The sequence below is a fragment of the Manis pentadactyla genome, chromosome 10 (genome assembly GCF_030020395.1).
Source record: "Manis pentadactyla isolate mManPen7 chromosome 10, mManPen7.hap1, whole genome shotgun sequence".
NCBI lineage: Eukaryota > Metazoa > Chordata > Mammalia > Pholidota > Manidae > Manis > Manis pentadactyla.
Window position 1 is genome coordinate 17,311,132 of NC_080028.1, and position 15,272 is coordinate 17,326,403.

The following is a 15,272-nucleotide window of genomic DNA, read 5'->3' on the forward strand; positions in this document are numbered from 1 at the left end:
ATAAGGAGCTCTCACGCCTCAACAAACAAAAAACAAATAACCCAATTAAAAAATGGGCAGAGGAACTGAACAGACAGTTCTCCAAAAAAGAAATACAGATGGCCAACAGACACATGAAAAGATGCTCCACATCGCTAATTATCAGAGAAATGCAAATTAAAACTACAATGAGGTATCACCTCACACCAGTAAGGATGGCTGCCATCCAAAAGACAAACAACAACAAATGTTGGCGAGGCTGTGGAGAAAGGGGAACCCTCCTACACTGCTGGTGGGAATGTAAGTTAGTTCAACCATTGTGGAAAGCAGTATGGAGGTACATCAAAATGCTCAAAACAGACTTACCATTTGACCCAGGAATTGCACTCCTAGGAATTTACCCTAAGAATGCAGCAATCAAGTTTGAGAAAGACAGATGCACCCCTATGTTTATTGCAGCACTATTTACAATAGCCAAGAATTGGAAGCAACCTAAATGTCCATCAATAGATGAATGGATAAAGAAGATGTGGTACATATACACAATGGAATACTACTCAGCTATAAGAAAAGGGCAAATCCAATCATTTGCAGCAACATGGATGGAGCTGGAGGGTATTATGCTCAGTGAAACAAGCCAAGCGGAGAAAGAGAAATACCAAATGATTTCACTTATCTGTGGAATATAAGAACAAAGGAAAAACTGAAGGAACAAAACAGCAGCAGAATCACAGAACTCAAGAATGGACTAACAGGTACCAAAGGGAAAGGGACTGGGGAGGATGGGTGGGTAGGGAGGGATAAGGGGGGGAGAAATAGGGGGGTATTAAGATTAACATGCATGGGGGGGTAGGAGAAAAGGGAGGGCTGTACAACACAGAGAAGGCAAGTAGTGATTCTACAACATTTTGCTATGCTGATGGACACTGACTGTAAAGGGGTTTATAGGGGAGACCTGGTATAGGGGAGAGCCTAGTAAACATAATATTCGTCATGTAAGTGTAGATTAGTGATAGCAAAAAAAAAAAAAAAAAGGGCAGTTCCTGTGTGGTAACCTCCAACGAGTTCTACACAAGGGTATAAAGGGCATATAAAAGTGTAGGCAAAGGGTCTGTTTGTGTTTATACAGAGGATCAAAGCCTAATTGGGCTACCCCGAAAATGAACTAAGATATGATATGAAAAAGAACTTCCAACATCTGCACCCTCTGGAAGACTCATGCCAGAAGATGATCATCAAAAAACCCCAACAAAGATCCACGCACTGCTACAGCTGTAGATGCACTCATCCCACCAGTTCCTGGACCTGCCATGGGAATGAGGAAGGAGATATCTAAGCTGGCCTGTGCATACAGTAAAACAACAAAATTGGACTGGATCTATACTGTTGGAACTCAACCAAGAATTTGGAGAAGTGCAAATTGTAGCGCTCCAAAGTCTTACAACTACAAACTATTTATTGTTAAAAGAACATATGGCATGTGAACAGTCCCCAGGAATGGGTTGTTTTAATTTGTCTGATTTCTCTCAGACTGTTCAAGTTCATTTGGACAATATCCACCATATCATAGATAAGTTTTCACAAATGCCTAAGGTGCCTAACTGGTTTTCTTGGTTTCACTGCAGATGGCTGGTAATTACAGATATGCTTGGTTATGTAACTATACTCCTATTATGTTAATGTGTGTGTGCAATTTAAGTAGTAGCTTAAAACCTATACATGCTGAAGTTACTCTACAAGAAGATATATCAAAGAAATAATCAATCTTCCCATGTTTTCTTCCGCCTGCTACTTCTATAGCTTTTCTTCTTCCTTCCTAATTACAACCCTTAAATAGAATTCGTGCCTCATATCAAATTTACCGAGTATCATAATTCTTCCAAGTGGTAAAGATACCTCAAGACAAATGCTGGGCATAGAAGCCACAGGGCATAAATATGCAAAGAAGTAAAAAGCTAACTTTTTCAAACAATAAGGCTTCTCTCTCACTTACCAACTTCACATTTCCCTGTATGGCCCCGGAAGATGACTGGTTAGCCAGAGACGGGTAAGATTCCTCAAGGGAGGAACAACCTAAGACAGGCACAGTCGCAGGGGGGCCATCAGGTGAGAAATTGGGGATCAACAGAGGTGAGGCTTAGAACCTCACCCCCCCGTTCTGAGAGAAATCTTCTGCATACGTGGATGTTTTATTGCCCTGGTCTAGCTTGGATTAACACATAGTCTACAGGCACACACCTGATCATCTACATGTGCTCTCTTACAACACTAAACTATGTTTTCTACCTTTATCTTGTATCTACCTACCACTTCAGCATTTTATTAAAAATAATAATAATAAGGAGAGAAATGTGGTATCCACATATAAATCAAGTATAAAAACCAAATCAGTATTCATATTTGAACTGACTGTTTATAGTTCATAATGTTTGAGCAAAACCGAAAGTTTCTGTGATGACTGCCCTTGTACTGTTCACTATGTAACTTATTCATTATGTAAGAATTTGTTCTACATGTAAAAACTTGTTTGTTATGCCTCAGAAGATTGGAGACTGACAAAAATTAGGCTTGGGGTGGAATAATGATTGTGCATTGAGCATTGACTCCCCTATACAGAATTTTATTGTCGTTAACAACCATTTGATCAATAAATATGAGAGATGCCCTCACAAAAAAAAAAAAAAAAAAAAAAAAAAGGACAGACTTCCAATGGTAAAATAAATTAGTAACCGGGATGTAATGTATAGCATAAGGAATATAGTCAAGATATTGTAACAGCTTGGTAGGGTGATAGCTGGAACCTAGAATTATGTATATAAATGTTCTACCACTGTGTTGTACACTTGAAACTCATGTAATGTAATACTGTGTGTCAACTACCCTTCAATAAAAAATAATTATTAATAAAAAAAAAAAAAAAAAAAAACAACAAAGCAACTTAAATGGATTTAACTTAAGCAAAAAAAAAAATTTAAAAGAAGACATGGGCTTATGCAATTGAAAAATCCAGAGGTGGTACTAGCCTCAAGCATTACTTGATCCAAGTGCAGATGATGTCATTGGTGGCATCTCTGACTCTTGACCTTGCTTTCTTCCCCATTGGTCTTCCTTTCAGGTTCCTGGAGGTGCCCCCTCACATCTCCAGATTCATATCCTCTTAGATCCAAGTTTGGAAGAAAAGAATGCCTCTTCTTTGGAATTTCCTTACAAATCCAGAAATTCCCTTGATTGGAATCATTGGTTGCTTTGGTTGCAGGGAAAGTATGATGATGATGATTGGGGGGTACCTATTCCTGTCCTGAACTCATGTTGCTGAGGGCGAGCCGATTCTCTGATTGGCTGGTCCGGGTCACGTGCTCTCCTCCTGGAGCCAGGAATGGGACCTCACTGAGCCCATTCAGTCCAAATGTTGGGGAGGCGCAGTTTCCCGAAGAAAATCAGCATCCTGGAAGAATAGAAGGTGTATCAGTCAGGCCAGGTTAGGTTCTGCCGCCACGACAACCAGCACTGAAGACTCAGGGGCTTACTATAGAGAGTGGTAACCAAAGTTTATTCTCACTCTTGCAAACTCTGCTGGGGCCTCAGGTGACTCTCTGGCAGCTGCCCTCCATGTACTAGCTCAGGGTGGTTGTGTTGGTACTGGGCTCTCATCAGAGCGTTGGCCAGAGCAGCAGAGCTCTCTCTTCCTTTCTTTTTACCAATTACTGTTATCATCCATTTGGTGCAAAAGGAATTCACTTTCTAAGTCTTGTTTCTGCTTTGGGAAAGTACATAACTGACCAGTCAAGGGCCCTTCAATTATTATTATTTTTGTTTAATTTTTTATTAAGGTATTATTGATATACACTCTTATGAAGGTTTCACATGAAAAAACAATGTGGTTACTACATTTACCCATATTATCAAGTCCCCACCCATATCCCAATGCAGGCACTGTCCATCAGTGTAGTAAGATGGCACTGTTTGCCTTCTCTGTGCTACACTGTTTTCCCTGTGATCCGCCATACCATGTGTACTAAACATAATACCCCTCAATCTCCTTCTCCCTCCCTCCCCACCTGCCCTCCTACACCCCTCCCCTTTGGTAACCACTAGTTCCTTCTTGGAGTCTCTAAGTCTGCTGCTATTTTGTTCCTTCAGTTTTGCTTCATTGTTATACTCCACAAATGAGAGAAATCATTTGGCATTTGTCTTTCACTGCCTGGCTTATTTCACTGAGCATAATGTCCTCCAGCTCCATCCATGTTGTTGCAAATGGTAGGATTTGTTTCTTTCTTATGGCTGAGTAGTATTCCATTGTATATATGTACCACATTTTCTTTATCCATTCATCTACAGATGGACACTTAGGTTGCTTCCATATCTTGGCTATTGTAAAAAGTGCTGCGATAAACATAGGGGTGCATATGTCTTTTTGAATCTGAGAAGTTGTATTCTTTGGGTAAATTCCAAGGAATGGGATTCAGGGGTCAAATGGTATTTCTATTTGTAGTTTTTTGAGGAATCTCCATATTGCTTTCCACAATGGTTGAACTAGCTTACATTCCCACCAGCAGTGTAGGAGGGCTCCCCTTTCTCCGCATCCTCGCCAGGATTTGTGGTTCTTAGTCTTTTCAATGCTGAAGGGCCCTTCAATTTATCCTTTAGAGTCCACAGTTGAGAGAGACTCTTTCGAACTCTGAGAGTTTGGCATTCTTTTCTTTTGCCTTGTTCTTGGCACTTTCTTGAAGTCGTTGCATGAGGTGTTGAAATCCCTGTTAAGCTTCTGACACTCCTTGTGTTTATTTTGAATGATGACAAATTAAACATTCAAGTTTTCTGGTGATGATGCGCGTGTGATTCATACACCCGGGGCTTTCTCCCCAGTAGGGGAGCTCCCAGGCAGCTCTTGGAGATGTGCTGTTCCATCATGCTGGTGTTCCCTTGAGGGCTTCACGTGTTCTTCTCAAGTAGGAGAAGGGGAGACTTTATTGCCAACAGTGTTTCTAAACACAAACTACTAATTTAAACAGGCTGTTAGAACTTCCCTTGGAAAGATCATATGTAAAAGTAGAGCTGTAGGTCACACTGTAAGTGATCACATTTCACTTTATAAGGACAATGCTGTGTAGTCCTAGAAAGGAAGTAGCACCATCTGCATTGGCCCATTGATTACGGAAGGCCGCAAGATCTTTGCTATTACGTGCCAAAGAGCTTGGAATTACTGGCTTCTCTATTGCTCAGGGCCTGTTCTTGTGAATGTCTGCTTCCATGTTTCTTAAAATGTTAGTCTGTTTACCATCTTCAGATCGATTTTATTTGCAAAAGAAAAAAATCCAGGGTTATTGCCTTACTGATTTTTGACAAAAGAAACTAATGTAGAAGTGGAATTACTGGTGAATCTTGACTATTCACATTTTCAGTAGACTCAGCCAGATCTAGGTTGCCATTGGGACAGAAATGCATTTATTCATACATCTGCCTTCACTGGCTTGGACATTCTTTGTGGGGATGTAAAGGCTTTCAGGGGTCAACCTCCCTGAAATTTTCTGCAAAATCTGTATGTGCGTTTTCTGGGGAGAGAAATCTCTAGTTTCTGTTAGGTTCTCAAAGGGATCCAAGCCACAAAGCTGTAAGGAGCTATAAGGAGCCTTCTGAAGTGCCCAGAATACCTCACTGTGGCTGGCATGGTCCCTTGATTGGTGCTGTCCACCCTGCAAAAGTAGTACCTTTTGAGTATTTCAGGCGGCCCCTTAGAACAGCTCTGGATAATGGGGGCCATTCCTACTCAGCAAGAAGTGAGCAGAAGAGAAGGGGGAAGCCAGTAGACTCTGTGGTGAGCACTGAAATGATGAAGGGTTCACTCCGTTTATTGAGAAGTCAGATACTTTTGATTCCCACAATCCTGGGGCAGAAAGTTAAGAGCACAGATTCTAGAGCCAGGCTTCTCAGGTTCAAATCCCAGCTCTGCCATTTAGTGGTTATGTGTCCTTCAGCCAATTATGTAATTTCTGTGTGCCTCAAGTGTGCTCATAAATAAAATGGGGATAATATAGTATTTGCTTCATAAGGTTGTTGTAAGGATTAAACAAGATAATATAAGGTGCTTATGATAGCATGTAGTACACTCTAAGTGCTTAATAAATACTGGCTCTTATAATGGATATGGGCAGTTTGATTTTTGTGTGCATGTGTTGCTTATTTTGTACCTGTCTTTAAAAGTCATCTGCTGTCAGCATTTGCCTCCTTATGAGCTGTTTAAAGTAAATTTTGGTGCACAAACATCATAAAATGTGAAAGAATAGTGTCAACATACCCTTTTAGTAAAATATGACAGTCTGTCTTCTTGTCACAAGATGGTGCATGGTGAGGGTCTTCCTGTGAAATTACTAACTGGATGACGATATCATATTTCCTTTGTGTCTTTAGAAGTATATTGTGCAGTCTTTGATCCTAGATTTCATCAAGGCTGTGGTCATTGAAGACTCATAGTTTGAAATTTCATTTCTGTGATCAATTTATCCATCATCAGTAGACCCTGCAGAGCTGCTGTCTCTGTGTTAATCTTCTGACTCATCTAATAATTGTGAAAGGTTGCCCTCCATCAGTTTAATACTTTTACCATTATGGGTGGAAAATGAAAAATTACGAATTCTCACCTGTGTTCCTTGAAAGCTTTAAAAAAAATATTGCAAAGATGGTATCTTAAGACTTCTGTTATACATTCTTGAAATTGATGTGATGCTCTGGGCATCACAGTGAGAAAGCTGAAGGATGGTGTAACGATGATGATTTATTTTACTGTTCTACCATCTTAGACGATCTGTCATTTTCCTGTTTTCTTAATATAGTCTTTTAAAAAAATCATAGGTGGGAATAATTTTTGGGTAATGATGAAATAATTCTTACAATGATCAAATAGTAAAATGTTTTGAGATGTGGGAAAAATAAGATCGCTTACACCTTAAGATAAGATCCATATATCTTAGAATTTTAAAAAGGTCCAGTGGACTCATGGAAATTTTAAAGTAGAATGAATTTTTGGAAGGCCTCCAAGAACAAATAAAAGTCATGAAATAGCAATCCTTACAAATAGTTAGAACTGCTCAAAAAAGAAACTGAAAATTGACGTTGGATCCATGGGACCTCAATGGCATGCTAGGGTTAATCACACTTCTAATAAATCATCTGAAGGAAATAATCTGAAAGGCAAAGATTAATTTATGAAGATGCTCATTGCAATGTTATTTTTTAATAGGAAAAACCCTAACTGTGTGACATGAAGCAGTAAGCTGACTATGGCCCAACAATGTACCAAAATCTTATGTAATGGTTTACAGTTGTATCTCAGAAGGTCTGTAATGATGGAATATTAAATTTAGAGAGATAATACAAAGCTGAATGTGGAGTGTGAAGTCAACTATGTAAACTATATACATAGAACAGTATGGGCAGCAAATAGTTAAAATGTTAATAGTTTTTTTTTTTCTTGGTGATGAAGTGATGATATTTACATTTAATTATGTGTTTATCTTCTGAAATCTGTAACTAGCATGTATTATTTTTTAAACCAAACAAATCTTCCTGTGCTTTTGAAGCAAATATTCTTTTTTAGTGACTGTGTTATTGATCTATTATTTACATACTATGCAACTCACCCTCTTAAAGTCTCCCATTCGGTGTTTTTTTTAGTGTCTTCACAACAGCTGTTCAACCATCCCCCTAATCATTTTTAGAGCAGCTCATCAACCTAGTCTATACCCGTTTCTCCCTGTCCCCCCAGTCCTAGGCAGCCACTAATCTGTTTTCTGTCTCTGTGGATTTGCCTATTCTGGACATTTCATATCAATGGAATCATACAGCATGTAGTCTTTTGTGACTGGCTACTTTCCTTCAGCAAAACGTTTCCAAGGTAAAGCAAATCATGTGTGCACTTTAGTTAACTATTTTATTTAGAAATCATACTAACTCTTATTTATCATATGGTATAATATATTTTTTTCTTTACTTCTAGACTTGGTTCCTTCAATTATGAGCAATCTGTTGAATCCAGATGCCATATTCTCAAACAATGAGATGAGCCTGTCAGACATTGAAATCTATGGCTTTGATTATGATTACACATTGGTGTTTTATTCCAAGCACCTGCACACGCTGATATTTAATGCTGCTCGGGACCTTCTCATCAATGAACACCGGGTAAGAGCACTGGGCACCACAGTCTTCTTCCCCTTCCTATAGACTTTTGGAGAACAGCTATGAGCTGACCTGGCCTCGTGCCTGACACACAGATGTCATTTAACAAGTTGTTGCTGAATGAAGGAGTAGATTTTGTTCCATTCCAGGTGACTCAATCTGGGAGACAGTTGTGGTTTTTTTTTGAGAACTTTATTGAGGTATGATTGACATGTAAAAATCTGCACATATTTAATGTATATAACTCGATGAGTTTGGGGACAAGTATATACCTGTGAAACCATCACTACCATCAAGGTCATACACTGTCTATTACCTCCCAAAGTTTCCTCCTGGCCCCTTTATTATTATTATTGTTATTTGTGTGTGTGTATGTTAGGAACACGTAACCTTAGATCTAACCTCTTGGCACACCGTAAATTTACAATGCTGTACTGCTGCTATAGGTCTGTGCTGTATCTCCAGAACCCCTCTCTCTAAGTTTATCTTACAGCTGAAACTTTGTACCAGGAAGATAGTTGTTTTTTAAAAAAAGGCTTTAAATGTCTCTTTGACAAAAGACCGCCCCAAGTTACGCATCAGTGCGGTTTCAGCTGCAGACGTGTGTGTGCTGTCCTTCCCTGGAGCAGGGCTGTGGTTTCCCCCAAAGCCCGATGAAGCGGCAGCCAGTTGAGTTCTGGCTTGAAGGAGTTCTTCAAATGAGAGGCATTGTTTTACCCTCATCACTGATTTGAATTTTGTTCTTATATGAAAAATATTTCAGTGCCTTCTGATGCATAGAATTGTTGCAAGCTTATGATAAGGACGGACAAAAGGAATACTCAAAACCTACCATGCTTTTCTGTGGTCTAGTCTGAGTACACACTTCAGGAAGCAGGGTGAGAATCATCCTCAGAGGTTGTCTGGAGTCCTTTGGGCACCTCCATGGCACCCCGAGAGGGCAGAGTGCATCTCCGTCGCAGGCATTGCGGGGTGGAGGGCATTCCTCCCAGAGTCCCTGCTGGTTTGGGGGAGACTCCTGGGGGTGGAATAATTCTGACTTCATACACCTTTCACCATGGATCCCTTCTCTTTTCTTCGTTCATTCCTCCACACATTCCATGAAACTTCACTAAGTACCGCCTCTTCGCCGAGCCCTGAGTAGAAGCTGGGAGGACGAAGGTGAGCAGGACCCGGGCACTGCCCTTGGGGAGCGACAGTCTGCTGGGCGTGTCCATCACTTACGCTGATGAATTTCAAAGCCACCTGGTAGAGGCCTCTACAGACATATGCACAGAGGGCTAGAGAGAGTTGGAACTGGAGATGGCTAGAGATGCTTAGAGGGAGAGGATGGCTGGACCGACTTTCTCTGCCTGATGGAATTGGTAAAAAAAAATAAAGAAGGTTGTATTTCAGCAGAGTCTGAAAACTGGAAGGATTTTTTCAGCAAAGGAGGGCTGGGGTTGGGTGGAGTGGCTGGGTGTGAGTTAGCTAGAAATCTAACTCATGAAAGCTAATGTTTTATTCTTGACTGTTTAAGTGATGGGCTGGGTGTTATATAGACCACCTGTTTTGTCCTCTAAGACTTCTCTTTTCTCAGGCTGATCATTCTTTGTTTTCTTCAACCATTATTATTTGGCTTCTTTTCTAGTCTTTTTGTCATCTTGGTCACCCCCCTCTGTGTGTTTGCTCAGATTGTCCCTCTCACGTGTGAGGCCCTGAACTGAAGATGTCCCTGCAGGTGGGGTCTGTCTAGTGCGAAACAGAGGCAGACCGTCACCTCCCTGGCTACCATGCCTTTATTAATGCTGCCAAAGTTTCCATTAGTCTTGGATCCTCACCATTTGATGCAGTAGATTTCCTGACCCCCTCAGCTTTTGATTATCAGTGGATTTAATCAACCCATCTTGCCCTTAGTCATAGTGCAGAAATGGCATTTGCCAAAAGTAACCTTCTTTTCTGCCACTAAGGCAACAGCCAGCTTACTTTAGTTATGGCTGCCTTCCCAGATGTAATCCCCCTCTAGCCGCTTGCTGTCCAGCTGCATTTCTCCGTTTGTTCAAGAGGCTCTCTTCTGTCTAACCTGCGGGTCTTTCCTTTGAGAGGGTGGGAGCAGAGTAAGGTCCAGGTGGTCCTGCCCTCGCTCTCCCGCCTGCTAACCTACACCATCTCTCCAGCACTGCACCGGGAGATGGAGCTGAAGCGGGATGGAACCGGTGGCACATCCAGTCCGAGGTGTGTGGCCTTTGCTCTGACTCTGTGTCACTTACAAGGTGAAGATCATTAAGCTAACAGCACCGTCTGCTGATTGTCCGCTGGGTGCTGGTCCCTGAGTCTGACTGCTGGGTTCAGGTCCTCACTTTCACCCCCTATTTCTTAGGTGATCTTGAGAAACTCACCTAATTCCTCTGTGAAATGGGTGAACTAACAGTCCTTTCCTTACATCATTGTGATAATGAAAAGAAGTAATATATGTAAAATGTCTGGCACATGGAGAACAATGAATGCTCGTGATTTCTACTATTATTTCTAATCTGGATGACAACCCTGCAAGTAGATATAGTTCCTGTTTTACAGTTGAGGAAACTGAGGCTTACAGAGTTCAGCTAGTAGTTCAAGGCCATAAGGCCTGTATGAGACAGAACCAGGCTTTGGCCTTAGATCTACTTCCAAGGAGCAAGCGCTCTCCTTTGTTCCAGTGTGCCCTTTGTGAGAGTAGTGATGACACCTTTTGTTTCTACCCTATGGGTTTATAGTTCATATGAACATACAATATTCATGAAGATAAAACATTTATGAAGATAAAATATTTATGAATTTTGGGGAAAAGAGATGAAATAGACAGGGAAGGAAGGGTGCAATCGTTATGAATAAAAAAGCTTCAAAATTTAAGATCATTGATGTTTCATTCCCATTAAGTCTGTTTGTTGCTTTGATACAAGAAACAAGGCACAACACTGATTCTTTCAGGCATATTAATAGAGTCAATTATGCTTATGCAGATTTTTTTCCTGCTCTGATTAAACAAAATAATTCTTGCAAGATGCCTTGAGTTTGGTGCCATTTTCCCTGCCAAAGACTAAATGTACTTGCAGAGATGGAAAGACATCTGCTTTTGAGATGCACGGTAATAGAAAGTAAGTGTGCAATTTAGCGTCCCCCAAAAGGCAAATGTAAAAGCACTAGCCCCTTCTTAAGTCCCCTTCTTCTTTTTTTACATTTTTACAAAAATGGAAATAAATACAAGGTAATTATTGTATCTGTACTTTCATTTCATGTCACCAAGGAAGAGAAAGAGTGTTAGGAGAGCTCTTGGTACATATCCCATATTCACACCCTCATCACCAACTGGCACTGATGTTCACCGATTTTTCAAATCCAAAGCCTCCCGTCAGCCGTGACCCCTCCTGTTCTGTATCCCATGCTGATCCCTTAGCAAGTGCTGTGGGTCTTCTCTCTTTCTTAAAGAACCCTTTGATTTGAGAAGTTTTAGGTTTACAGAGAAGTTGCCGAGTTCCTGCAGAGAGTTCCTGTGTAAGTACACCAGGAATCTGCTGGTTTCCCCTGATGTTAGTATGCATATTACTGTGACCCATTTATCACAGCTCATGAACCATGTCCCAGAGGTCCACACTTGTTTCTGTTTCCTGAGTTTTTACCCGACGTCCTGTTCCCTTTCCAGGATCCCACCCAGGACACCACGTTACATTAGCTGTAAATCCTTGGGCTCCTTGTGGCTTTGGCAGCACTCACAGTTTCTTTGTTTTGATGACTGTTTTGAAGAGTACTAGCTGGGTGTTTTTAGGGTGCCCTTCTCTTGCGATTTGATGTTTTCTCATGGCTAGACTGGGGTTTGGGTTGGGAGAGGAAGGCACCGAGGCAGAGGGCCATTCTCATCACGCTGAGTCAGGGTACGTACTGTCCACCTGACTTAGTGCCAGTGATCTGGCTGAGGTCATGTTTATCAGGCTCTTCACTGTTGCTCTCTCCTCCCTTTCCATGCTGTACTTTTGGGGAGGAAGTCACTCTGTGCACTGTGAGCTCTCTTGTCATTTATGCAGAAGAATAGTCCAACTGTGTCTTGATTCCATCCACTTTTCTCCCCATTGCCACCTCTCTGGCCCAAGCCATCATCCCCTCCCCGAAGGTGCAGTAGCCTTCTGATGGGTCCCCTTGCTTTTGTTCCCACCCTCAGTCTGTTTTCCATTCAGCAGAAAGAGTAAACCTTTAAACATTAGTCATCTCTCTCCTAGACTCAACCGCCTCGAGCCATCCCGTCTCACTTGGAATGACATAGAAGGCCTCCCAGTGTCCCAGGCCCCCAGCTTCCTCCCTCACCTCTTATTCCCACCTGCCCTTGCTCTGCTCTAACCACACCAGCCTTCTTGCTGTCCCTTGAACTGCCAAACTCATCCCTACCTCCGGCCCCTTGCACTTGCCATTTCCTCTGCTTTCGACCATCCTTCCTGGTCCCAGGCAGCCTGAAGCCTTGCTCCTTAGTTTTTTTTCCGGGTCTCTGAACCTTTTACTGCATATTCTTTGATGCAGTACCGTTTAACTACCACTACACTATCCTGTGTGTTTGTTTGTTTATCTGTTTGTGGTCTGCTCCCCATGGTGGAATGGAAGCTTTTTAGGGGCAGAGACTTGTCAGTTTTGTTCACTGCCGTCTTCCCAGGCCCTGGCACAAGGTATGTGCTCACGTGTACTTGATATATTTATTGAATCCCATGGTTAAGTGAGAGTGTTGTGCTTGGTGTAGAATTGCCACTCCGAAGCACATCATTTTGCCCTAGCTTCTTATTTTGTGTGGGCTTCAGAGAACTTCATTTGTATGCCCTTCTGCACTGCCTCTAATTAGACTCAGAATTTAGACTACTTTAAATAAACTGAGACCTCTGAGAAGCGGGCATGTTTGTAGGCATCTGGACCTCAGGAACTCAAGGGCCGTGTTGTAATGTGGAGGTTACTAGCTGTGTCCAGAGCTCTGTAATTCGCCAGCGAGAGGGCACAGGGCCAAGCTGCAGAGTTGTAGGAAGTACACACAGGTACAACATTTTAGTACCTCCAGGGTGTGCATGTGAAGCTGTAAGGGATGTTTCTGTGGCATTTTAAGGAGGAGATCTTGATCTTTGCCCACACACAAGCCTGCCCAGATTGCACTTGGAATTGCAACAAATTCAGGCACTAAAGAAAACCAGACTGGGCTGAAATAAGATTTTTAATTAAAAGTCCTAAGTAAAGATCTTTTATCTTTTACATTTCTTGCTGCTTTTAGAGACACCAGTAATCTTCATGACACATTTGGTGAGTCATGTTTTTCAAGCTGGTAGAAAGTTTCTAAACTATGAAGAGTCCAGAAAATCCAGCCATACGGCCATTGGCGAGAAGTGTAATCTCCTGGCTGATGTGAACACTTTGGCTTCTTGACTGGGTATTACTGTTAATGGTTATTCCCAGAGATTCCCAGATGTGTGTGTGTGTGAGTGTGTGTGTGTGTGTGAGTGTGTGTGTGTGTGTGTGTGTGTGTGTGTGTGTGTGTGTGTGTGTGTGTGTTGAAAAGGGGCCGAACCATCGTGAGGATGTTTTGGATGTGGCTAGTTGTATGGGGAATCACAATTTAGGGGCAGGAGTAGAGCATAGAAATCAGACTGGTCCAACCATTTCATTGTCCATTCACGAAGAAGGAGGCCTGGAGAGGGTAAGTGCCTCCCCTGACGTTCCCCAGGAGAGAAACAGAGGCTGGTAGAGTGGGTCTAAAAGCCCATGCCTCCTAGTTCCCAGTCTAGCAGAACAACTCTGTTTATTGAGCACTTGCTATGTGCCAGACACTGCCCTGGCTCCCTGTGTGCATCTTTTGACTTAATCCTCTCCCCTTCCACATAAGGTAGGACTCTCGTTATCCTTTGGAAATTAAAAAACCAAGCCTCCGAGAGATGGGTGACCTTGCCCAAGGTCACCCAGCTAGCACATGGGAGGACTAGGATTTGACATCTGGTCCTGCAGGCCTGGAGCCTGTGCTCTTCGTCACGACTTTGTCCTGTGAGGCTCTTTCAGCTGCTGCTGTCAGTTCTCCAGGTTGGCTGCCATAGTCCCTAAATCATTTGAAAAATACTGTGTATCTACCATGAGTGGCTCTCCAGGAATATTCAGTGAGAGCGACAGGCAGGTGGTGTGAGTGGGTATGGGCGTGTCTCAGTGTGATGTCTGTGTCCTGCTGGGGAGCCCAGGCAAGTCTTGTTCAAAGAGAGAGCCGCCTGACTTTCCAGCCCTCCGTGTAGAGAGGACACGTGTGCTCCTTGCTCTTGCACCAGCTCTCAGTGAAGTAGCAATGCCCGCGTAACGGTGAATCCTCTTGCAGCCCTACGGAGCCCTCTGAGGCTGCGTGCACTGCCATCCCAGGAGGCCATCAGCTGGGCTCACAGCTGGTGATGGGGTGGCTGGCGGGGACATGGGCATCTCGTGCACCTGGGTTCAAGTACTGGCCTAACCTCTGTGTACCTTTGTGAGTCTGGGCAGGGCCCTTGACTCTGCTCAGATTATTCATCAGTAAAACAGACAACAGATGCTCTGCCCCCTTCATGCTGGTGCAGTGAGGTGTGCATACAGTAAAGAAGCTGAAAGTATCTAGATTAAATGTGGCTCATGGCTCAATATAGCACCCCTCTCAGTAGCATTTTGAATATCTACCCCTGTCTTAGGCCTTGTTCATCAGTCTGGAGTTTAAAGGGAGACCCCAGAAGTACCAGGTGAAGTGCCATGCCCTCCCTGCAGTAAGCGGGGCCTGTGTGCCATGTGTTGGGGTCTGGGTATGTGTGTACAAAGTCTGCTGGTGAAAACGCAGACCCATACACAGTGTTCAGAGTTCTTGGAGACGCCCATAAGTTGGAAATGGCATTCGGTGAATCCTTGGCTTGCTTGGCAGGTGGTGATAAATGAGCTCACAGATGACATTTGAGTCAGCGCTTTGTGCAGCGTGAATTGAAAACTTGCTACATGTGGTTCAGCCTGGTGGTCCCAGCAAATGTTCTCACGCAGGCGTGACCTGGGTCATGAAAGGTGGTGCAACCATGCAAAGAGGTTTCCTGTGTGTCCTGAGAACTGTCTACGTTTTTACTTCAGTAGTGTTCATCAGGACT

The 15,272-nt window shown here is 42.7% G+C and overlaps 1 protein-coding gene across 5 annotated transcripts in view; it reads left to right on the forward strand.

Annotated features, from left to right (window-relative positions):
• The window catches only part of NT5DC3 (5'-nucleotidase domain containing 3), a 69,388-nt gene that overhangs the window by 23,854 nt on the left and 30,262 nt on the right, over positions 1-15,272 (forward strand). For 4 of the 5 annotated variants that reach the window (XM_036891237.2, XM_057486459.1, XM_036891238.2 and 1 more), the window contains exon 2: positions 7,973-8,157. In XM_036891237.2, the coding sequence (XP_036747132.2) occupies positions 7,973-8,157 (185 nt within the window). Of the gene's footprint in view, positions 1-7,741; positions 7,871-7,972; positions 8,158-15,272 lie in introns of all 5 variants that reach the window. The other variant, XM_036891240.2, reaches the window with a different exon arrangement.